Here is a 26465-nt window from a genome sequence, read left to right as displayed (position 1 = left end):
TTAAAAAAAAAAAAAAAAAAAAAAAAAAAAAAAAAAAAAAAAAAAAAATCAACCCAAAGTAGCTCCATCATACAACATCAACAAATAACAAGTTAAACCTTATTCCCACAGAATATGGGTTTGCTACTTTAATGCATTTTTTCAGCTCCATTCGATTAGCTGCTAAAATAACAAAAAGATCCAAAGAAATCAAATATTTTGCAACATAGTACTGTGTTAATTGTGGTATACATCTCCTCGTTCCAACCTATTCCACTGGGATCACATCACTCTTGTGAGTGGAGGATTCTATGGATATAGGAAACAAATGCCCCAACCATCTAAATCATTTTTCCTTTTTAACCCATTAACTGAACTGATGTACGACTCAATCTTAAATAAGAACGATATTGAGAAAGGAAGAGCAAAAGAGAGTAGAAAGAGAAGAAGAGGGAGGAAATATAGGTTTTTTTCAATATCAAAGTCTAACTAATTTAATTTAGAAAATTCTAGAAAATCTATTAATAAAATCCTAATTATGCTTTCTAAAATAAATATTTAATTTAAAAAGTTAATTAAAAAATAATATCTCTACCATCATTTCTTCCCAACTATGAGAATTCAACTTTGGTAAGATAGACTGGTACTTCATTTTTGGAGAAGGCTGATATTTTGTCTCGACCAAGTATTTGATATTGAACTCTTGCTAGCAACATATGGCATAACCAAGGGGGACGATCTTTCTTACTGACCAAATACCATTAACAAACTTCTACAAATAGTGTATAGTGCAATTCATCCACAAAAACACCATTTGACTTTACATAGGGAGGTCAGGAGGTGCACAATGGACTAGCAGCGCAGATTTGCCTAAAGAAATAAATGACTACAACGATAACTCGAACGGTGCCCCGATAAGGAAATAATTCTGGCATATTGAAAACATAACTTTTATTCAAGTGAGATCACCAGTCAAATATAGTATTTTCATGTGACTGACCCAATAACCTTTTCTTAATGTGTATAGAAAATCATGTTAAAGAAACACGTAACAAAACATAAAAATCACTATTAAAGTATTCAAACTTATATTACGCATCAAAAACAAGCTCATAAGTTTCATAATGTAAACAATTTGACTTCTAATCTCGAATGAAAATTAGGATTGATAATTTGTCTCCATATATGAAAGTAAGTCCAATCAATAGCATCATTAGCCCCTTTGTAGAGGGAGGAGACAATCGCACTATAATTATTGAAACAAACCTCTAACCATTTGATAGATTGTACCAAATAAGGCTTGATTTTGATAGCACACGTATCAAAAAGTGTACCTACCAAATTCATTATAAAAGAAAAAACCTCCTTATTGTTCTTTTTCACACTATCCAATATGAGGTTGAGCAATTTCAAAGAGAGATTGCCACTTTCTTCCAATATAAGAGATAATCATTGACATGAATGTGAAGATATTCCCTACTTCGGTTTTTCTTAGAGCTGAAAGAAAATGTTGAAATATGTCAATTATCAAACGTTCACCATCTAGATCTAACATGACATAGTAGTTTACATTCGACATGAGTTCAAGTATCTAGCTCCATCAACATATAATTCGATGGATTTTACCCTTCATTTTCTCATCACGCTGGGGGTGCATCGGGTGCCATAATTTGAAATATTTCGTTTAGGCAAGAAGCAATTGCCACTTGTCTAACATGTTCATCCTTTACTAGCTCATCGTAGACCAATACCATTGGTTTACTTATGAGAGCAAACCTCAATTTGTTCAAGTAAAGGCGGGAGTCCATTAAAAGACAGTGAAGCCGAAGAAGCTACTTTCCATTTATCATTAATTGTTCTTGTAACATTTTACGAAATGTCACGACATTATGGGATCGAACATATGTTAAAGTGATCAGTTAATTTTCCCCTTCCTTTATAAATATTTTTGCTGAGTAATACTAAAACAAGGAAAACAACTAAACTGTTCATGTTTTCTTCCTAAAATATTAAAAATATCTTTTCAAAAAGCAAAAGTTTTAAATTTTTACTACTTTTCTAATTTTTTAAAAGAAGATGCCCAAGTATTTATGTAAATTAAGGTTCAAGTAGAACAAAATTGATACGTGATCAAGATTCAAATGGGAGCAATTTAATGTCTGAATCATTGTTAAGCATGTGCAATCTAACTATGCTAGAATCAAATAATTTTTTGCTAGGAATGAACATGGTAGGAAACTCGAGGGCACCAAGCTCTTGAGAATCTCGATCGAGCTTAATATTGGAGAATTCGGTGCTGCTACGGAACTTGCCTTTATGGTGCAAATACTTTTTCATTTTTCCCCCTCTTTCTTTTTTTTTTTCTCTTTTTTTTATTAATTTTTTTAAATCTACCAAGCCTAGTAACCACTTGAAAGGTATGCGAAAAGAGAAAGAGATACAACATCTCTTATGAAACCAGAAGAAGACCCAGAGAGAGCAATAGCGAAGGCGACATATAAACAGGAGGAGGAGGAAACTATAGGTGGCACTAGTTATGGCAGTTGTGGTGCATAAATCTAGGTTGAAGAGTTGACGGCAGAGGAGGACAATGACAGATTTTTTATGCTTTCTAAAGTGATGGCGTTACAGAAACAACATCTAGTGGATTGTGGGCTGAAGGCTGAAACTATGGTTAAAAACCTATTGGAGGAGACCACCTTTGAAGAAAGTATTTTGCAATTTCTTTTTCTTTTTAAACTGAGAACAATGAAAGAAAACAGATAATAGAACTCGAAATCAAGGATTCTGCACTATCAGTGAACACTTCAGAGTGAGAAGAAAAATATAATTTTCTTCTACTTTTTTTCTTCAATAGATTTGTTTCAGCCGATTTTTGTAGCTCCTTTTTCATTTTTTGTTTTTGGATTTGGGTCTATGGTGAGCGCGGATTGGTTTCATCCCACCGATACTGTGCTTTTTCAGTTGTTAGCATATTGGCTTGCATTTGTAGGGTCGTGTTTAAAAGCTGGTTTGAGAGGCTTTGGGGCTTTCATGGTGATTTTCAGTAACTAAGGCTGTGACACATAGAGGGATGGAATCGGCTAGTTAAGGGGAGTGGACATCGGATTTTACAATACTTGTTTGGCCAAAGGAAGTGACTTGTGCTCTGTTACCAAATTGATGCAAGACAAAATTAAACAAAAACGAGATCGAGAAGGAAAGACGGAGAGAGAGAGAGAGAGAGAGAGAAGAAGAAGAGGGAGAGAATTTAGAGGGAGAAAATATCAGTTTTTTCAATATCAAAGTCTTAACTATTACAATACATAAAGTCCTTTTTTATATGTCTGAAACTAGTGTAATTTACATAGGAAATTACTAGAAAATCTAATAAATAAAACCCTAATTATGTTTTCCTAAAATAAATATCCATTTTGAAGGTAAAAAACTTAAATACTACAAAATCAATTAAATAAAACCCTAATTATGTTTCTTAAAATAAGTATACAATTCGAAAAGTAAATTATATAATATCTCTACTAGGATTTCCATCGCCAACACACAGCATATCTGGTCTAATAACCATTCTACTTGGCTTGCCTTCTTAACCAGGTAGCATCTTCCGATAACATAAGCTTAATGTCCTATTTCTAGATTTCGTCGAGTCTGCTTTAAGTATACACATTATATCCTCTTCAACTTTTCCTCAACTACTAAAAAGCAAACTAAAATATAAAACAACAACCATTTAGGACATGACTGTCTATCTTGACTCTCCACTATCATCATTATTCCTATTATAACTAAACACATTATATGTAGCTTCATTGTAATAAAATATTATAAACCCTTAAGAAGATTCTTCTGCATGATAAACCCCTAAGAAGATTCTTCTGCAAATACGGACCATGTATGCTTCTTCTTCAACTAAACTTCCCTTTTTCCACGATCAAATTTCTAGTAAAGGTATTAAAAACGATGATACAGTTTATTCATGGAACATTACTTATAGATCTAGGTTGTTTCATTGTATTGTTAATAAAAATATTCAAGCTATTGAGTTCGAATAGATGATAATATTAAAAATTCCCTGCCTTAACAAGAGCAAAAGTATACATGAAAATTTAGTAAATAAATTTTGCAGGAAGAAAGCATAATTGGGAACCAAGATAGGTAAACCTGACTTCTTAGGAGTTGTTCTAGTTTTTCTTCCTATCCTAAGTTGGGATTTCGAATTCAAATTTGAGTAAGAACTGAAGCACTAAGCTTTTTTTATCTAAATAAAAACTAATACTTCTTGCTTACGGAGTTCCTTTTCCAAGGTTCTTTCCCGGATTTTCCACGAGAAACTAAGGCATTTAGCTGCATCAAAGTAAATTACTTTTCTCTAATGCTTCTTGTCAACTAATCATACATTAGTTGTAGAAATTTACCACCCATATCTCTTCAAAAATTTAGCATACACAATGAAAGACAAACACGTTAAATTGGTCCATCTACAGGTATTCCCACAACCCCCGAAAGACAAATAAAAAATATAGTTGACTAAAAGTAACATTATAAACCTAGTAATAATGAAATAGAGATGGCCAGACTGCAATACTAAGTAGTATATTATTAAGCTATATTCTTGCCTCATCTCCTTCACGCATCAAAGACCGCACCAGTGTGGGTGCAGTATAGAATATAGACACTTTGTACTTGTCGACGATGTCCCAACAACGTCCTGAATCAGGATAATTGGGGGCCTGCAGGAAATTCAAAATAAGTTTCTGGATCTCGTCATGGTAAAAAAGCATGCCAGTATTCACTTACAAAATCACAACACATTCATCATCTCATTTAGAACACGATGGAACCAATTAACTTGTCAGAAATGACTAATAGAGGTTCACGGTAGTTGTCTTTTGTATTTGTGATCATAAACCTTTGAAAAGTCCAAACTGTTGTATATTTGTCTTTGATGGGAATTGTTCTCATAAGGATGAATTACACTCTTTCCAAAGCTACTCAAATCCCTTGATGATGTATTTCATTAAAAAAAATTTGGCTGATAAAGGGATCAAATGGTATAGTTCATTTGTTGGTATCTTGGAGAGGCCCCAGTTTTATCCTGACTGATTATTACCCTTTGAATTGAGATCTAGGGAGAAGAGGAATAGAAATCATAACAAATCTATTTGGAGGTAATGAAGGATATGGAGTGCTGTTATTTAAGAGAAGGTTCTGATTGCTAGACATGGAGATTGAGGTTTTTCTGGTTGAACAAGTAGTAAAAGAAGCAAATAGGGTTTCATAAAATAGTTCATAATAACCTGTTCCCCTAGATTTACTATATTTTTCTGTACTTAATTTTCTTTTTATATTTGACTCTGAATCCAGGATCCTACTAGTAGAACACACACTAACTATATTCCAGACATCTATTAATATCTGAGTGACTAAGCACACCAGAAGTATTTGAATAATTACCCCTTCAAAAACCACAACAGTTGCTGCATTCAGCAGAGGCCCATAAGTGACATAGCTGTGCCCAGTAATCCATCCACAGTCAGCTGTACACCTGAGCAAAGACGTTATTTGACAGGCCAAACATTAGCAGCTATGATCAAGTGCTAAATCAATAACAGTAAAAATAATTTTTGGTGTACCAGTAAATATCTGATGGTTTGTAGTCAAATGCATATTTAAATGTTGTGGCCGTATATACCATGTATCCTCCAGTTGTGTGCAAGACTCCCTTCAAAATCGATCAAAAAAGTAATTTCTTGAAAAAACTGAAGCATGACAGGAAAGGTAAGGCATTTCAAAATTCCAGTGACTTCATACCTTGGGCTTTCCAGTGCTTCCACTTGTGTAGAGCAAGAATAGTGGATCCTCTGCATCAACCCACTCCACATCACAAGTAGTTGGATATTTAGTAACAACATCCTGGAAGATAGCAGACAAGGAAGACAAACTATCTGAGTAAATAAAATGATATCCTCAGGATCAATGACAAAACACAAGATCTGAAACTAAATAAATAAGAGAGGTTTCGTCCAATAAGTGGAAAATAATCAGCAAAATTATTGGGAAACATTGAAAAAATTATGTAGGGTTGATTGAAGAAAAAGTAGCATGGAGAATTATGTAGTGGAGTCATATCTGATACGTGTATCAATGCCACTATGACAAAAGTGAAATATGTCCAATACTTCTTAAATGTGTTTAATATTCAATCAAGACTTTCAGGGCACCTTTAGCTCAAATATATGTGCCCAAAGACCTATTAGATGAGGCTATCGTCTGCAATTGAATAGAAACAAGACTAGCACATATCAGTAATGTCTTCACATAAATTTCTGCAATTTCCATATAGACAAAAAACTTGTCAAGGATGCAAAGGATCTAAATTAAGGTGAAGAATTAAACTGTAAAAGAGAAGTATTGCAGTGTGTTACATAAGCATTTACTTGGCATGTACAATATTACCATGTAAACTTTTGCTTTCCTAACATCAAAACGAGTCATATGTCAATACCACTTTTGGAACAAGCTAAATTTAATTTAGAAATACTTTCATAGCTTTATAAGCTTGCTCTAATTTATATGTCTATGCTTCCAAGTACAGAAAACTAGGATGATAACGATGCTTTTCAGCCATGTTCGCATCCAACCTGCCACCACGTATCTCTTCCTTCCTGCCATTTAGTTTTAACCTTCTCCAAGGCAGAGCAATTTTCATAGGTCAAACATACATCTGCCAAAAAAATACATAACAAATGCAACAGGAAGTTATTTTCCTCAGAGGAGCAATACATTTACCAAAGATGTGCACATAAAATAGTTTTGATAACAGAGAAATTACACGAGAAGAGAAGGAATCAGAAACAAAACTTAGCAGTTAGTTTTCTCATTATTTATTCATTTGTGCATTACAAAACATTGGGGAATAAAGTAGAATAAATTGAAAATTAAAAGCACGATATAGCTGGTTAGACATTTTTGCCTCTTGCAGAAGCAAGAAGATGAAAAGATAAGTACAGTTTCCTCTCCTTTCAGATCCTCTGCCATGCGGTAACAAAGCTAACCAAGAAACATAATGAAAATAAAGAAAAGCAAATGAATTTCTTTGCAACCGGATAAATGAATTCTATATCAGAAATATATAGTGTTTGGTTTAGATAAAAATCATACTGTTAATAGACTTTGATAAAAGTTAATGGAACGTGTGATTCAAAAGTTGTAGGTCCCATGAAATGTGTATTAAATATTAATTGTTGAGTTTGACTTAAATTTTAATCAAATTTTGTAGCTGAACCAAATAGGGACATAATGAGATTTTAATCTGTTATTTCTAATAATCGGCTTTCAAAAAGATTGTGCATAAGATAAAAGTAAAAAATTTCAAACTTCGTAGTTTTTACTGACATTTGTAGATTTAGATGTAGTGTAATGTTTCTAATTTAAACAAATTCAATGACCAATATTTCATAATTCTCTATAAGTTACCACTGGAAAATACACCCCCACTTTCCATGTATGTGAGTGTGTGTGTGTGTGTGTGTCTATACATATATAATCTATAAATACTCATACTACTCAAAAAGAAAAATACACCGAGAAAAACAAAAAAGTACACTCTCACACTTGACTCAAAAGTCTCTCCATATTCTTTGTAAATTCAGTGACATCTTTATAAATTCAAAAACTTCAGAATTAAAGTAAGTTTTTTTCACACTTTCTATTGTTTATAATTTTCATTTACTTTATTTATTTTTCAGGGAAGGCCTAACAGAGGAAACACTAAGTAACCAATTAATATATTCAGAAAAAATTATCTTTTTATCTTTACTATATTATAACGCTCTTAACCTCTTTACTTTGGATTCCATGATTAAAAAGATAAAGTATTCCTCTGAGTTAAGCTGGCTGTTTTGTATCCCGATTTTGGGAATTTGTTTAAGCCATTTTAAATATAATAATAATCTTTTTAATTATAGTTTTAAGCCTTTCTTAGAAGATCAAGAAAAAATTAAGAGAGAGTTTGAGTTAAGCTGGCTGTTTTGTATCCCGATTTTGGGAATTTGTTTAAGCCATTTTAAATATAATGATAATCTTTTTAATTATAGTTTTAAGCCTTTCTTAGAAGATCAAGAAAAAATTAAAAGAGAGTTAAAAAAAAAAAATTGAAGAAATTAATTTGCTGAATAGTAAAGTACTCTAAAGTCATTACAAACATATTGATCTTTAGTTCTAATATTTTATGTCATTAGATAATTATACATTATCTACTTTACTTTGTTATTTACTAGAAAGTTTTAAAAAAAATTATTGATATTTGTTTAGAAAATCGAGAAATTGGTAGAGTAATTGTTATAGAAAACCATATATTATCCGCATTAGATAGAAATAAAGGTGGCTCCTCTTTACAGATCAAGAAACAAATCACTGAACTTTCTATCTCTCAGTGTCAGAATTTCTTGATAAAAGATCTTGAAAATTATAAGAAAAGACAAAAAGGCATAAAATTATAAGACAAAATAAAGATAAAAATAGAAAGAATCCCAAAGTTGCACACTTTTTACGTAGAAAACTTTGTAATAAATAAAATAAAACTTTTTCTTACGAATTCAATTAGCAAGACTTTTTCTCTTACTAATTTAATTAGTATTTAGACTTTTTGTTACTACAAACCTAGGAAGCATCGACACGCTCCCGACGATGACGTACCGGTGTCCGACACGAGTCGGACACCGATACGCGTCCGACACGTCGCCGACGTGTGTCGGAGTCACGGAGTCATGTGTGGCTTTGGTGGGCCGAAAAAAAGAAACCAGTGGAAAGAAAGAAGAAAAAAGAGAAGAAGAAGAAGAACCTATAGCTGGTTGATTGTCAGACAAAGATAGAAAAAAAGAGAGAAGAGAAGATGAAGAGACGGCTGAAATGAAAAGTCATGATTTACCAATGCAAATTTCAATTTGTGGGCCCACCACTATAAATTTTCTCCTTTTGTACACGTTTTGTATCTTTTCAATGGCTGTAATTCTTTATAAAATAATGTACAATACTTTTTTTGATCAATTTGTACCATTTTACCCTTCAACAACAAATCAAACTTATATAACAACACATACATTTTCTTCCTCAGTCAGTAACTTGCGAAAATTGTAAGAAATTTTCAGAACATCCAAGTTTTTTTTTTGTTATTTCATCTTTTTCAAAAATTTCATCAATCCACATTTGAAAAATCATTTGCAAGATCAAGAAGAAGATATTTTTTTAAGTTTCGGGTAATATCACTCATATTTTACTTAAGTATTTGAAATTATTTTTCTTTTGAAGTTATGAGTGATAATGCTATGGATGATGATTTGTCTAAACCTTTTTGGAAATATGTTACAAAACTTGATAAATTTAATGAAAAGGGTGGTAACATTCTTTGGCAATATAATTTTTGTAATGCAACTAAGATAAGTTCTTACACAAGAGTGAAGGCACATTTGTTAAAATTACAAGGCTATGGAATTGGGGCTTGTGGAAAAGTAACTATGAAAGATATATGTGAAATGCAAAAAATGGAAGATGAAGGCAAGTTGAGAATGCAAACTAAGATGGGGAAAAGAGTGCCATTGCCGTCGAATAATATGGGTTTTAAGGATTGTTATGTTTTGGAGGAAAGGAAAAGAAAGAATAGTGCAATAGAAAGTGCTTTTAATGTGACAACACGTGACCAATTGGATTCCAAAATTGCTAGAATGTTTTATTCAAGTGGTTTGCCTTTTACTCTTGCAAGAAATCCTTATTACATTAGTTCTTATACTCTTGCTTCCAATAATCGAATTTCGGGATATTTGCCTCCCGGTTACAACAAGTTGAGAACTACTCTTCTTCAAAAAGAGAAAAAAAATGTGGAAAGATTATTAAATCCAATTAAAGGCACATGGGCGGAAAAAAGAGTTACCATTGTGAGTGATGGATGGAGTGATCCACAAAGAAGGCCACTAATTAATTTTATGGCGGTGACCGAGAGTGGACCAATGTTTTTAAAAGCGGTTGATTGTTCCGGTGAAACAAAAGATAAATATTTTATTGCTAACTTGATGAAGGAGGTTATAAATGAAATTGGTCATCAAAAGGTGGTTCAAGTAATAACCGATAATGCTCCAAATTGCAAAGGTGACAAATAATTGAATTGGAGTATCCTCATATTTTTTGGACACCATGTGTTGTACACATACTAAATCTTGCTTTGAAGAACATTTGTGCAGCAAAGAATGTTGAAAATAATTTGATTACATATGAGGAATGCAATTGGATTACTAATCTTCATGATGATGTAATGATTATAAAAATTTTTATCATGAACCATTCCATGAGACTAGCAATGTTTAATGAATTTGTGCCTTTGAAGTTGCTTTCCGTAGCAGAGACAAGATTTGCTTCTATTATTGTCATGTTAAAAAGATTTAAGCTTATTCGACGTGGCCTTCAAGCTTTGGTTATTAGTGAAAAATGGTCACTTTATCGAGAAGATGACATGACAAAGGCAAGTTTTGTAAAATTGAAAGTGTTTGATGATCTTTGGTGGGACTCTATAAGTTATGTTCTTTCCTTCACTTCTCCCATTTATGACATGCTTAGATTTTGTGATACGAATAAACCTTGCCTTCACTTGGTTTACGACATGTGGGATACAATGATTGAGAAAGTGAGAGGAATAATTTATAGGAATGAGAAAAAAGTTCAAGAAGAGGAATCATCATTCTACAATGTTGTTCATCGGATACTTGTAGATCGTTGGAACAAAAATAACACTCCACTTCATTGCTTGTCTCATTCCCTAAATCGAAGGTAATTTTTAAATTTAATTCATACATTTAATGTTTATTTACATTATCATAATATTTAATATGTTTAGTTAGTTATTAAATGAATTGTCATTTTTTTATTTTTTTCCTCTTGTTTAGGTACTATAGCGGGGAATGACTTAATGAGGATCCCACTCGACTTGCTCCTCATAGAGATGTAGAGATTTCAAGAGAAAGAATAAAATGCTTTAAGATGTACTTATCAAATGAAGAGTGCATTATGGTGAATAAGGAGTATGCCAAATTCTCAACTATGGAAGATGACTTTGGTGATTTTGAATCCATCCATGATCGTCACCACTTGGACCCAAAGACTTGGTGGGTTATTTATGGTGCTTGCACACCTATGCTTCAAAGTTATGCTTTGAAATTATTGGGGCAACCATCTTCTTCATCGTGTTGTGAGCGAAATTGGAGTACTTATTCCTTTTTGCACTCTCTTAAACGAAATAAGCTAACTCCAAAACGTGCGGAAGATTTGGCTTTCCTCCATAGCAATCTTTGTCTCTTGTCAAGGAGGAGTGCGCAATACTCACAAGGAGAGACTAAAATGTGGGATATTGGTGGAGATGTATTTGATAAATTTGAAGATATTGGTGTGCTTGAAGTCGCTAATTTATCTCTAGACGAACCGGAATTGGAGGCGATGGTATTTGCTGATGGAGATAAAGATGTTGAAGAAATTCAAGATGAATGATGTAATTAATTTCATTTTTACTTTTTGAACTTATGTCATTAAGAAACATTGATGAATTTAATGTCAAGTTTGATTTCTATTTATCATTATATATATGATTAAATAAATACAAAAAATTAATACTTTAGACTATAAAATTAAAATAAACAAAATTTTTTTTTAATCAACGTGTCGTGTCGGAACTTTTTAAAAAAATCACATGTCGGCGTGTCCGACACGTATCGTGTCAGACACTCGTGTCCGTGTCGGTGCTTCTTAGCTACAAACAAAATCATCCGAATTTTCAATTCTTAATTGGCACCCGATTTTCAATTCGTAATTGCCACCCGAATTGGTTACTTTCTAAATCTTGTCTAGTATCTATTGACTTTTCTTTTTCGAATATTTTAATTCTACTTTCCAATTTTTCTAAGTTAGGACTAACATCCGTTTCTCCTGTATTGTTCAATTTTCTTTTTAAATTACTTTCTAGAGTTTTTATATTTTGACTTATATTTTCTAATAAGGTTTCTACCTTTTTATTTAAATTGTTTCTTTCTAAATTTTCTCCTAGATTTACGAGTAAATCTACAATACTATTTAGCTATTTATCCTCAGAGTGTAAAAGACGCTTAAAATTTTTATCAAAATTACAAATCAAAGAAACTATATCTAAACCATCTTTTCTTTTAAGCATTTCCTAAGATTTCTAAATTTAAGTGATCTACTCTTTTCATAAACTAATTACCTTTTAGACTAGTAAATAGTTTTTATATAAATTCGGGTGGCAATTAAAAATTGAGTGATTTTGTTTGTAATTCGGGTTGTGGTAACAAAAAATCTAAATGCTAATTAAATTCAAGTAAGAGAAAAAGTCTTGCTAATTAAATTCCAATAGAAAAAAATCTTATGTTAATTAAATTCTAATTAGTAAAAAAGTCTTATACTTAATTAAATTCCTAAGAAAAAGTTTGATTTTACTTATTACAAAGTTTTCTACGTAGAAAGTGTGCAACTTTGGGGTTCTTACTATTTTTATCTTCATTTTGTCTTATAATTTTTATGTATGTCTAAAACTTTTACTAATTTTAATTTATTTTGTCTAAACATTTCTATCTGTTCTTCCATATTTATTAGAGATTCTAGTATTGAGATTTAGAATATATCTTACTATTTTGTATTTTATTTATTAGCATGTCTTTATCTGATATCTTATATCCATTTTCTATAGTATTATCGTTTAATCTTTTATAGTCTATAATCATTCTAGATTTTCCTCTTTTTATTTCACTATGATTTCTAACCATAAAGGCTGCTGATCTGTATTGACTACTAGATGATCTTATTACTTTTATATTTAGGATTGTAGTAAATCAATTGTCTGCATACAACTTCATTTAAAATATAAATAATAATATTAAATATTAAATTATGCTAGACATTTTATCAAAGATTTAGAAAGGAAAATAGGACCATTGAATAGTAAATCTCACGGCTAGAATCCGAAACAAGGCTAGAATCTCTAATATAAAAGAACAGATAGAAATACTTAAACAAAATAAACTAAAATTAGTAAAATTAGAAAAGATGTACAGTGAAACCCAACAAGAGAAATAACTATTTGTGCTACCATAAATTTCACAACTGATAAATTAAAAGAATATTGTATAGAAAGCAAATAAAGAAATTAAATTATTATTTTTGCTAAAATTTATACACACCACAGACATATAATTATACAAGAAGAAAGAAAAAATTATATAAAAAAGATTAAAAACATTAATATAAGAGGCAATATCAAAATAAAAAGAAGTATAATATTAAACCAAGTAGAACATATCATAAAAACAAAAGACCTAATTATAATAGATATATTAGAGAACCAAAAACTAAAAAAGACTGTAAATGTTATATTTGTGGAGACCCTAGACATTTTACTAACAAATGCCCAAATAAAAATAAAAATAAAGAAAATATAGCTAAATCTATGATAATAGGACATGAAAAATGAAGCATCTAAGAGTTCGGATGGATTTAGTTTTATAACAAATTTTGTTCAATTTGAAATTCTTGCACTATTTCAATTTCCTAAGCTGAAAGAATGATGAAAACTGAAACCTTCCAGGTCTATGCAACCAACAACCCATCTTTAAGGCTATTTTCTCTTATAACAATCACATCTTTATGGTTGTATAAACCCACTACTTGAGATATAGTTCACAGTTATTCATTAGTTAAAAATGACAAGAATTTTCTTCCACAGGACTTTGTGATAAATAGCACTTTTATAAAAGGAAGGAACATTGCCCGAGCTATGAACTCAAGACTCACCTACTGCAAAGCCATTTTGAGCAGAGTCTGCAAGGGCAGCATCAACTATATCTTTGAGATAGATGATCTTTGATCCTCTTCGAACAGCATTGCAAGTTATTACCACCTTTGGTTTGCAATCCATTATCCTCTGGGCAAGTGATTCAGCAGAGAACCCAGCAAAAACAACCTGAACATAGAGGAAGCATCATATTGTACATTTCCAAGGTTTGTGAAAAATAATGAAGTAGTGAACTACAGAAGGAAAATAACAGATACAATAAAAAAGAAATTTTCTGTGCAGTACCGAGTGAACAGCACCAATGCGAGCACAAGCAAGCATAGCTATTGGCAGCTCCATAAGCATTGGTAGATAAATCACGACAGCATCACCCTTTTTGACGCCAATGTGTTTAAGGTAATTTGCTAGCTGTTAGCATAATCCATTAGGCAAGAGAAAGGTCTAGTTAAAAATAAGAGAATCACTCTAAAGGGGCAAATAATCAATCAAAAGGGGAGCATAAATCTAACCTGGCAAACTCTCTGCAACAGCTGGTTATAAGTCAAATTACCATCTTCACCTGGTTCATTTCCTTCCCAAAAAAGAGCGGTCTTTTCGCCATTTCCTGACTCAATATTTCTGTCTAGACAGTTGTAGCAGATGTTGGTCATACCACCTTTGAACCACTGTTCTCGTACGCAAAATTTCAATTCTACCAATTAGCCCAAAAACGAAAGAAAATGTGGGGCATGAGTTTGAAAACGAAATGTTATGAAAATAAACATTTACCTCGATCTTGATTCTCCCCTTTCGGATATCAAGATTTTCCGAATACACTGGTTGGCCCCATCTCTGTTTCCAGTAGAACTGGGACGCAATGTCTGACCAAAATCCAGCAGGGTCCTCAATTGACATTTTATACATATCCAAATACTGGACCATAATTACCAAAATCAATACACCCGAAACAGATGATCAAGTGAATAGGAAAATAAGGTACCGAACAAACCTTTTGGGGAGAAGGGACATGGGCCTGTCGAGAAAAGTCGCCGCTGGGGAAAACGAGATCGTCTTCCTCAGAAGCAAGCGACTCTCCAAGTATAACAGCATTTAATTTGGAAATCCTGCCGGCCCCAGAAGGCAGAGTGGCCAAAGATTCCACATGTCGCAGATGATTCGACGTCGTCAAGGCCTTCTTCGAAGGACGTGAAGAAATGGATCTCTCAAAAGGATCATCCATGGCGAAAAACAAGAATCTTATTCTCAAAGTAATAGTATAACCACTGGATTGGTAATAACTCGAACACCGAAACCTTGATGATTTCCGATGAGTCAGCGGAGAAAAATGCAAGGATTTCTTCTTATTGGTACAGGGTTTGACCCAGTTAAACAATTTTGAATTCAAGAAGATCTGTGTCGGTGCCGTCTCTTGCGCGGAATCCTGTGTATACAGAGTAGGACTCCTCCGGAGAATATTATAATCATTGCTACAACAAAGGGCCATCTTTTCAGTTTGTACCTAAAATGGCTAACTCTAATTCTTACCAAACCTGCCCCCACCTCCACACACCCGCAACGAAACCATTATCATTTCCATTCTCACGCCACTTTCATTCTGAAAAGTCAATAGAAAACAAGGGGTTGTTCAGCCCCCTTTAATTTTTTTTTTTCCCAAAAAATACATTTTGCAACAGTATTATGTTGAAAAATGCGTGATTCAAAAATAAAGAAAAATTTAGATTTACATGTAATATTATTTTATTAAAGTATGCAAATTGAAATGGAGTCAATTAGTGTTCAAGAATGCATTTTGATGGAGAAAATGGGAATGGGCTAAATATAAGAATCACAAATACTCGTAATAAAATATTCTTTACGTAAATTTAAATTTTTTTCTATTTTTTAACTATATATTCTCCAAAAATTTATTATTCAAAAATTCATTCTATACAAAAAATGTCTCGGGTCATCACTTTCAAATCAAATTTCAAATTTGTCATTCGGCTATATTTTGATCATATTTAGCTCCTGTTTAGTAGGGATTAAAATTAAATTTTTAATAGAATTTGATAAATATTGATCAAATATGTTGTTAAAAAATTATGGGCCCCGTAAAATATTTAATTAAAATTAATTTTGACATTGATATATATTAAAAACTGAATTTTAATTTCTACAAACAGATGAGTCAATTTCTAAACTTAAATAAGATTACTTAACATCCTCTCTAGATTGTTAAACCTTAACATAACATGACTATCGTTATGTCAATGTCGTAAAATCACGAAGATCTGATTCTTGAGGGAAAGTACCCAAAAAATTGTCAAATTTTAATTAAAATTTTGTTTTCCGCTAAGATGAAATAGGAGGCTACTTGAAACCAACACGTTGATGATTGTTAGTCCATGTCAAGATTTAATGATTGCTCCATTAAATTTGACATAATCGATGTGATCAATTATATTGAATTATTTAGAATTAAATGGGCCATTGTTCGCAGTTGCGCCCAAAATAGCTAAATTCTATTTCTTGCCTAACTTAACCATCCAATTTTGGTTGGCGAATATCTTAATTAATCACCATTCTAAGGGGGTGTATTCAATTGGGATTTTTAAAAACTTTTGGAGACTTTTTTAAGTGGGTGACTTTTGTGGACTTTGTGAAATTTTAAGTAATTTTTATGGATTTGGTAGGAATTAGTAAAAGTTTTTTCTGGATTTGTGGAGACTTTTACTAAAGACTTTTAAAAACTTTTGAGGAATTTTTTTTTTTTTAAAGAAATATGTTTTTCACAGTGTTAAATGTGAGATATCGAGGAATATTTATGAGAATTCATAACATTCACTTAGGCCCCGTTTGGTAGGGATTTTTTGTCCCAAAAAATTGATTTTTTGTCCCAAAAAATTGATTTTTTGACCGTTATTTTACTATTTAAGCCGTAATTTTTGACTTCTTCTCTCACATGTGGACCCCACTTTTCTTCTAACGGTCAAAAAATCAATTCTCAAAATTCCTACCAAACGGGCTTTTAAAAACGAATCTTTGAAATTAGAGGGAGAGATAGAGATCAACTAGTGAAAATTTACCATAACCTGATTTGAAGAAAACTCATAGCAAAGATTCAAAGAAATACCTAATTGGAAGAGATAAAGGAAAAACCTAGAGGGAAATAAGAATAGCATACTCTTTTTAGAAATCTCTCTATGGATGAGAGATTTTGGAAGAAAAATCCTATTTATATTTTCTATTAAAAAGTCTTTGAAACTCCAAGAAATTTTAAATTCCTTGAAAGTCCCTCTAAATTGAATACCCCAAAACTTGTAGAGACTTCTAAAAAGTTTCAATTGAATATCCCGTAACTTCTGTAGACTTTTTAAAAGTCTATAAAAGTCTCTATTGAATACACCCAAACTTTTAGAGAGTCTCTAAAAGTTTCAATTGAATACACCCAAACTTTTTAAATCTCTAAAAGTCTTTAAAAGTCTCGATTAAATACACCCCCCTAAGTTTTGAGACCGAGAGCGGGGGGGGGGGGGTTTGATTCTGAAGGTGCAAGTTAATCTTTTATTGTTTTAATTTTGTTGTACCATCAGTCTCAAATATATGTCTTTTTTGTTAAAAAGGTAACTTTTTTATTGAAATGAAAAGACAAATTTAACACTATTATTTTCAATAAAAGATTAATTCTACGACACGACTATTACAATCTAGTTTGGTTGAATGGTGGTGACAAATGAAGCTCGAAAACTATTGGGAGAGGGAAAAAAGGATGGAGATCAGATTGAGACGAGGGGATTTGGGCAGGGTAGGGTGTGGTGGGTTGTGTGGGGAGCGTTAAAGATTACGACGATCATTTTGTTTTAGTTTTGTTTCTATTTCTGTTTATTAGTCAACGTTGAATGTGCGTAATACGTCGTTATTATGAAATGATTTATAAGTGTTGTAAAAGTAATATTTGAATATGCGTTAATATTAATCAATTTAGAATTAATATCAGGAAATATATACTTAAATCATTTATTTAATTTTTAATTAATTAAAATTGGATATTAATTAGTATACATAAACGTGAATAATGAAATGCATAACACTGAAATTTATAAATGAAAATGAATATGAATGTTAATTAATTGAGAATTAATAATAAGAAAATCATACATTAATGAAAGTATACGAGTGAAATGAATCTGTCAAATGTACATGTGCATTGATGGTAACTTAATGGTTAAATAATTATTGAAATAATTGAATTATAGTTGGTTAAAATCGCCTAATAAGTAATTCTCACTTGATAATATTTAATTCCAATTAAGTAAAATTGAATGTTAGTTAGCTTACATAAATGTGAATAATAAAATACATTTTTGAATGTGAAATTCTAATAAACTTATAATTTGAATTAATAACACTGAAATACATAAATTAAAATATATATTAATTAAATGAATATGAAAATTAATTAATTGAAAATTAATAAAAGGGAACTCATGCATTAATGAAAGTACCCAAGTTAAATAAATCTGTCAAATGTACATGTATATTGATGGCAATTAAATGGTTAAATAAATTAGATACATATGGAAAAATAAAAAGTAAGGTATTATTAAAATAATTGAATTGTAGTAGGATTAAAATCGCCCGAAAAATGATTCTCACTTGATGTGATATTAATATATTATATATTTATTTTCATTGTATTATTTATTTTTTTCTGTTTCAAAAATAAGGCACGTGCACGCAAATTCTATTTTTAGAGAAATTTAGACAATCCATCGTTTAACATTAATGTTATAATTAAAATGAAAGATCGACCACTTAAATGCTCTTCGCTTGATAAATTCAGGAACTTGAGATTGACTATGGCATTTCATATCCGTTGCCACAGGTTCCCTTTCAGGGTTCTCTGATGGTTTAAACTTAAAGAAAGTTAATAAAAGAATAAATAAATTTTGAAAAGATCTACAAAATTTACATATATTTTTAATTCCTATGCGAATTTCACGTGTATTATGAGTATTATCCATTAATAACTTTCTCAAAGTGATTAAATTGTAGATACTATCATGGACTATGCTGTTAAGTTTAGGATGTGTTTTGAGCCCCATTTTCTGGAAAAAAAAAAAGTAATAATAAAATAAGATTTTTCAATAGTTAACCTTTAGAGAACTTGAGGTTAAAAAGAAAAGATTTTTTTTTAAATTTACGTGTAAAATTATTTTATTAAAAAAATGTGTATTTTAAAAAAAATGGGTCTCAAACATGGACTAAATATGAAGTGGCAAATTAGATTAATTTAAGGTGCATTTAATAGGATGATTGCTGGATTTTTGGTAAAAGAGTGATTTCCATAGAAGATTGATCTGAGAGTATTCTACGATGAGTTGGCTTGGCCCACACTTGAATGGGGAACAATGCCACCATTTATGGGCCTTTAACTAAGAGTTGGCCCCTCTCCATCATATAAATCTCAATATGTGTGCCATCGTCCCCGATTATGAGTTTTAATTGGTTGATGAGGTTGACATGTCAGGTCATCATTTCATCCAGGCTATATTATTGCTTAAACAAGAATTACTTTCTTCTGATTGGTAGAGGTGGAGATGCCAAATTCATTTGTGACATTTGTTTTAGCGTGATTATTCACATTAGTGGTGATGGCGTCCGCAGCAAGACACATTTTCATTTAGTAATGATAATGTTTTCCTTAAATTATATTATCGCAATACACTTTTTAACCTTCTGAAGTAGGTTTGAGACCAAACCAATTTTGAGGTCAGTTACCAACAATTGTTCCCCAAATCTACACTTATTATTGTAAAGTCCAGTTCTTCGTGTGTCAATTTTAGAGGTGAGATGTTTCAGCTTTAGGAAGTTGATCAGTCGTATCTCGATGCACAAATAAGGTGGGATACATGTCATGTGGACGTTCATGAAAATGGTGAAATCATGATACACGGAGGTTCATGACTGTAATAGGTTTATGACACATGGCAGCAGATCAATAGGTTAGCCTTTTGAATTTCAAAAGGAAACTTATTAGGAAAGTTATTGCTTGCTTCCGTTGATCTTTCTCGTCCGCTTAATGATTGACGATGGAGAATGAGCATATCCATCTTCCTCCTCTATAAAAATGCTTTTGTCCCTCATTTTCTTTACTTCTTCATTTATCTTCGAATTTCCTCAAACATTTCTCTCTATTTTTCGAATTTCTTCAATCCGGTCATGCTAGTCTACTCGAAGTAGTCTATAGCGAGGTTCTTTCACGCAATACTTTCTTCCCTTTTCTAAACCTCAGTTCCACCTTCATCTTTTCATTTTTTTTCTAGAAAAAAAAAATAAGTTCAGATGAGTTTAGAGTTCATTCTTGGGGATGTAAGTTCTTTCCTTGAAGTATCAACCAGTTTTTGACTTGTAGCAACTGATAATAAAAAAGTTTAATAAATTTAATCTTGACATGTTTTGTTAATTTGAGATATTGAAGGACTAATTTAAAAATAAATCTTGTGTCAAAAATTTTAGCTTTCAGTCAAATAATTAAGTCTTTTAGCGAGAAATTTCATATCGATATTGGGCTTGATTCGAAGCTCATATTAAATAGAGAATTTTATACTCAAGAAAAACTTATTTCGGATAAGCTAGGCTTAGGTTATTGTGGTGCAAAGGAAGTTGTATTTTAATTATAGATAATTAAGCAATTAACATTTTGGCCACGTGAATCAATAGATAATTGGACCTTGACTTTTGACTTTGAATGGAATATAAGTTGGATTAGTTTTATCAATAATCCATTGTATTACTTAGAGTCCAAATAACCATAAAAGATCATTTTCAGCTAGGATTCCGTATAGGTACACTAGTTTGAAAAAAGAAAAAAGAGAGAAAAAGAAAAGAAAAGGTATAACCGATACATCTCCTTATGTTGTTACTTGGAAATAAAAGTCTACCATTTTAGACTCCTGTTTCTGGTAGGATTTTCAATGTACATTCGGATACAAAACCTTTTAGAAAATGTATATAGGCACACATGGCAGAACCCAAAAAAAAGAAAAAAGAAAAAAAAAGAGTGTTTTATGTTGGTGATTTGGAGAGGAGTTCTGTTCAACGTCGACACTATCTTATCACTTTGAATTAAGGTAGGATTCCTACGCGAAGTTCTTGTTACATGAATTTAATTCTCAATTTAGCATGTTGTTCATTATATTTGCATGAAGTATATAAAAGTGCCTTCAGAGTTCTCTTTTAAATTTTGATGATGAAAGGTTATGTGTTTAAACTGATGGTTGTAGAGTCTCATCAAATCCTTAAGTATATTCGTTAGACTGATGGTCTCAGAGGCTCATTAGATCCTTGAGTAGATCGTTTGATCATAGATTTACTTATTTATAATGACAATATGTAAGAATGCGTGATTAAATATATGATTATTATGTTCATGTAGCACGTGAAGTCTATTGGATATTTTTTTGAGATGCTCACTTCTATTTAACCCTTTTCAGAGTAATCGGAGATCCAAAGGTGGTTTAGCATGAATGACGTGCTATTTTTAGAAAAATTTATCTCTTATGTTTTTAGATTGTCACTTTTATATCTAATAAACATTGGGTGTCTCTGAGATAGTAGCTTGAATTCATGTTTTGAGACGGAAATGTTTTTAATGTTCGTTTGTGTGTTTCTTTTGGAGATTTTTTAGAAATTGCCCATTATTTTAAATTTTGTTTTGGTCGATAAATTTGAAATATTTTAAATTTGTAGTTCTTGAAAGCTTGAAGAGTAAATTGATGATAAAATTGTTTCATAGTTGATATAATAATTTTTTTGTGATGGTTTATTCAGTTCAATTGAATAACAACACTGGGATCTAATTAATTCCAGATTCTCTCCTAAGTTTAAAAATTTACCTAGATCTAAATACTTGAAATTTTGTGGCGATTCCAATTTCAGATGATATTCATATGAGTTATCTACCTCTTAGATTTTGAATCACGAACTTTGAATGTGTAAAACTCAAGTAATGAACGTTTTCCCGAGAGCTGTTAGAGAATACCCGAAAACAAATAGATTTAGATTTGAAAATAATTTTGACCAATTTATTGATTGAGTTTGTATGCAAAATTTTAACCTAAAGTTCTCCCAGGTGTGAGGTGTCTATAATTTAAATTTTGTACATTTTGGATTTTATTTAATTGCCGAACGAGATTTATTTCAAAAGTTGTACAAGCTAAAAATCTAAACTTTCCAAAAGAAGATTTCTTAAATTTTGTAACAAGTTCGCTGAAGTCTTAATGCTTTTCGCATTTTATGAACTATTTAGGTAGAGTTTTATAAATTTAAGGTCCTTGTAACGTCACAAGTTCTCAGAGCTCAAGGCGTCACAGCTTGGTATCAGAGCGTGATTTACGTTTCTGTAGACTTGCGAAACATAAACTTGATTTCCAAAACTTTAGGAATTGTATGTCATATAAAATTTTGTTGGCATCATGCCTGCCATTGCCGCAAATCAATGATTCTGAGGTAAAGGAAGTTTTAAGAGTTTTAAAAAATTTATGCAATGTTATGATATTCGAAATGTTTATATGTGATTTTATATATTTAAATCCCCCAGAATTTATGTTTAAGGAAGTCAAGTTTGAGAATATGATAGAAATATTTATGAGTTTTTAGAACATAAATAAATTATAAATGTTCATTTTAGTCCTCGAAAAAGATATTAGAAACCCACCGATTTGGATTTTATAATTGATTTGGCACAGATGGCACGGACTAAGAGAACATGTAGGAAGATGTGCTCAATGATGCCTCGTCGATATGAGATTGTGAGGTAGTATGAGAAGTATCAGTGGAATCTAGCGCATGATAAAGGTTAGCACATTAGGGAGATGTTGGTAAGGTGGAGAGAGGTGAGGCAACTAGGACATATGGTCACTGGTCGTCGGGCCACCGGCCTCCTTATTGATACATTGCCAGAAGAATGGCTAGAGATGGCAAAATCAATTTACAATTATTTGTGGAAAGTTGCTATACCGACTTTGCCTCGGGATATTGACTATGAGGCTTTTTGCACAGAACCGATGGCATAGTGGGAGCAAGCCTGAGATGATGCACTTGCATATTTTAGACAATAAGTCGCAGCCTTCCAAGAAATCTAAGTTTCAGGAGGCTGGATTCATGATGATGATGTTAAAAAGGATTAATGCGGGGAATTTTTAGTAGATTTTATTAAGCTTAGATCATGCCATGTTGAGTAAGATTTCCTTGTGCGTTTTAGTGATAGTACCAGACGTTCTTTCATTGATTGTATTTCCTATAAAAGACTTAGTTAATAATAAAATTGGTTATTTCCTAATTATAGTTTCTCATTTTACTGTGCAATGTGTGATTTTGTGATTTTCCTAAAGATTACAGATTATTCCATTTTTGTATGAAGGAAATGGCACCAATATCACACAAAAGAGCAATCAGAGAATTGCAATAAATAGTAGAAGAAGTGAGACGGGTCTTAATGGCACAAGCTGCTCTAGTAGCACCAGTGGCTCCGATCGAACAAGATGCACCAGCAATACCACCCATCGCAACACAAACTGCCCCTATACCACCCCTTGCTCCAGCATCAACCATTGCTCTAACTGTACTAATCATTGAGCAGTTTCGTCGATATTGCCCTCCTAGTTTCGATGATGGTGATGACCTTTTGGTAGTAAAGAAATAGCTTCGCACAATTGAGAAGATCTTTCGGCACATATCTTGTCCAGAAAATCATAAAGCGTTGTGTGCATAATTCATGCTGGTCGGAAGAGCCGGCCATTGGTGGGAATCCACATCATGTACACGGACAGAGGAAGAACAACGTAATATGACATAGACCTAATTCAGGACGGAGTTGAATGAGAAATATTTTTCGCAAGCCCTTCGCAGCCATAAGGAGATAGAGTTTTTACAACTAACACAGGGAGATAAAGGCAACACTGAATATGAGAGAAAGTCTGCGGTATTATCCTGTTATGCCCCACATTTTATAAGTACGAAGCTCATGAAAGCAAAACACTTTGAGAAGGGACTGCGCCTTGAGATTAGGCAGATAGTGAGTTTGCATGAACTCACAACTTATCGAGAAGTTATAAAGAAGGCCCAAACTGTATCATTCTCGAGTTTTAAACTTCAAAGTCAGGGACTACAAAATGATACTGGAAAAAAGAAGTGGCACGATCAGGGTAAAGATAAGAGCTCCAGACAGTTCAAAAAGCAAAATAACAAGCCTACAAGTCGACAATTAGACAATCATTTTTCCTTCGTGCCCTAAGTGTAAGAAATCCCATAGGAGTGAATGTTTATTGGGCAAGAATGTCTGTTACAAGTGCGGCCAGATAGGACACTATACTTTAGAATTTCGGGCATCACCAGTTAAGGCTGCTAAACAGGTGAAGAAAGGGAATATGAAAATTTTTTCCATGACACATGATAAGGCTTTCCAGGATCCAAATGTAATTATAGGTATTTTTATTTGTTTACGGTATTCTTGTTTATGTTTTAATTGATTCCGACACGATGCATTTGTTTATATCTGCAACATGCCTAGCCAATATCAATGTTTCATGTGAGAAAACTAGTAGTACACTAGAGGTTAATATGCTATCAGGAGGAGTCATTAATACAAATAAGATTGCTAAGACAGTATAAATAGATTTTGATGGGTCAATCATTGAGGCAGATTTCATGTCATAGAACTAAAGATTTTGATATTATATTGAGTACGGATTGTTTAGTTAGCAATAGAGCTACAATTGTATGTTTTGAGAAGGAGGTGATCTTCAAAAGACCTGGAGAGGAAGAGTTTAGATTTTATGAATCGAAGATTAAGGCACTCCTTCGTCTTATCTCGGCTATGCAAGCGAAAAAGCTATTGAGGAAGAAAACATGTCGAGGATATCTTGTTAGTCTTACTAACACACCATCAGAAGAGTTAACATTGGATAAAGTGCCTATTGTGCAAGAATACGGTAACATATTTCCTAATGACCTATAGGGTGTCCCAATTGATAGACAAGTGAAGTTTACAATAGACTCGATACCCAGGCAACACCAGTGTCTAAGGCTCTATACCGTATCGCACCAAAAGAATTACAGGAATTAAAAATGCAGTTTGAGGAACTTCTAAATAAAGGTTTTATCAGATCAAGCGCGTCTCCATGGGGAGCTCCGGTACATTTTGTGAAAAAGAAAGATGGAACCATGAGAATGTGTATTGACTATCAAGAGTTGAACAAGCTGACTATCAAGAATAAGTATCCTCTTCTAAGAATTGAAGATTTTTTTAATCAATTTAATGGTGCAACCTTATTCTCAAAGATTGATTTGAGGTTAGGCTATCATCTACTAAATATCAAACCGAGTAACATACCTAAAACAACATTTAGAACTCGCTATGGACATTACAAGTTTACAGTTATTCCATTTAGACTTACTAATGCCCCTGCAGTATTTATAGATCTGATGAATAGAGTATTTCATCAGTACCTGGACGAATTCGTTACTATGTTTATTGATGACGTACTAGTGTATTTAAGAGATTCTCAATAGCATGAAAACCACTTGAGGACCATTTTAAGAATTTTACATAAGGAAAAATTGTATGCCGAATTCAAGAAGTATGAATTTTGACTAGATCGAATAGGACTTTTGGGGCATATTGTGACAGCCATTGGTATAGAAGTAGAGTAAGGTTGAAGCTGTTACTAACTTGCAAAGACCTGCGAGTGTTGGAGATGTAAGGAGCTTCCTAGGTTTGGCTGGATACTATCGAATATAAGGCTTCTCTAAGATATCGGTCCCTTGACACAACTAACTCGAAAGGGTGTGAAGTTTGTATGGACTGAAATGTATAAACAGAGCTTCCAAATATTGAAAGATAAATTAGTATCCGCTCTAGTATTAGCAATTCCGGAGGAATCAGAGAGATTTGTTATCTATAGTGATATGTCCAAACTAGGTTTGGGTTGTGTTTTGATGCAATGTGGAAGGGTGATAGCCTATGCATCAAGATAATTAAAGCAGTACAAGAAAAATTATCCGACTCATGATTTAGAACTTGCAGCGGTAGTTCACGCTCTCAAGACTTTGCGACATTACTTGTATGGAAGCAAGTGTGAAATTTACAGTGACCATAAGAACCTCAAGTACTTCTTTACCAAGAAAAATTAAATATGAGATAACGACGATGGTTAGAGTTAATAAAGGATTATGATTGTACCATTCATTACCATCTAGGTAAAGCTAATGTAGTAGTAGGTGTTTTGAGTAGGAAAAATTTGGGGCACTTATCAGCACTATGTACGTGGCAAAATCAGTTAGTTAAGGACTTTAAAAATCTGAGAATAGAAGTGCTAACACTACCAGTTCGAGCATTAGGCAAGTTGACAAGTTTGGTTCTAAAATCAACCCTCAGGGACAAGATTATAGCAGTTCAAAAAGATGACCCTTTCTTGGAAAAGATAAGGGCCGATGTTGGAACCGAGAAAAGGAAGGGATTTGAGATAAGCAGTGGTAAGGTACTTATGTTTAAAGGTTGACTGTGTGTACCTAAGGATGAAGAAATAAGAAAGGAGATTATGACTGAGGCTCATTCCGCTCCTTACTTCGCACACCTAGGCTCCACAAAGATGTACTAGATTTG

At 32.4% G+C, this 26465-nt stretch overlaps 1 protein-coding gene across 1 annotated transcript in view; it reads right to left on the bottom strand.

Moving 5' to 3' along the window:
• Positions 1-15411, bottom strand: part of LOC111365394 (acetyl-coenzyme A synthetase, chloroplastic/glyoxysomal) — an 18948-nt gene extending 3537 nt beyond the window's left edge. The window contains exons 1-10 of the mRNA XM_022985897.1: positions 14808-15411; positions 14588-14731; positions 14329-14484; positions 14105-14227; positions 13819-13987; positions 6618-6700; positions 5788-5889; positions 5610-5698; positions 5431-5521; positions 4593-4706 (exon numbers count right to left, since the gene is read on the bottom strand). Of these exons, the coding sequence (XP_022841665.1) occupies positions 4593-4706; positions 5431-5521; positions 5610-5698; positions 5788-5889; positions 6618-6700; positions 13819-13987; positions 14105-14227; positions 14329-14484; positions 14588-14731; positions 14808-15302 (1566 nt within the window). The 5' untranslated portion in view covers positions 15303-15411. The remainder of the gene's footprint in view (positions 1-4592; positions 4707-5430; positions 5522-5609; positions 5699-5787; positions 5890-6617; positions 6701-13818; positions 13988-14104; positions 14228-14328; positions 14485-14587; positions 14732-14807) is intronic.
• Positions 15412-26465: the final 11054 nt, after the last annotated feature.

This window comes from Olea europaea, chromosome 17 (genome assembly GCF_002742605.1).
Source record: "Olea europaea var. sylvestris chromosome 17, O_europaea_v1, whole genome shotgun sequence".
NCBI lineage: Eukaryota > Viridiplantae > Streptophyta > Magnoliopsida > Lamiales > Oleaceae > Olea > Olea europaea.
The sequence above is the reverse complement of the archived record's forward strand: the minus strand, read 5'-3'. Positions and strand labels throughout refer to the sequence as shown.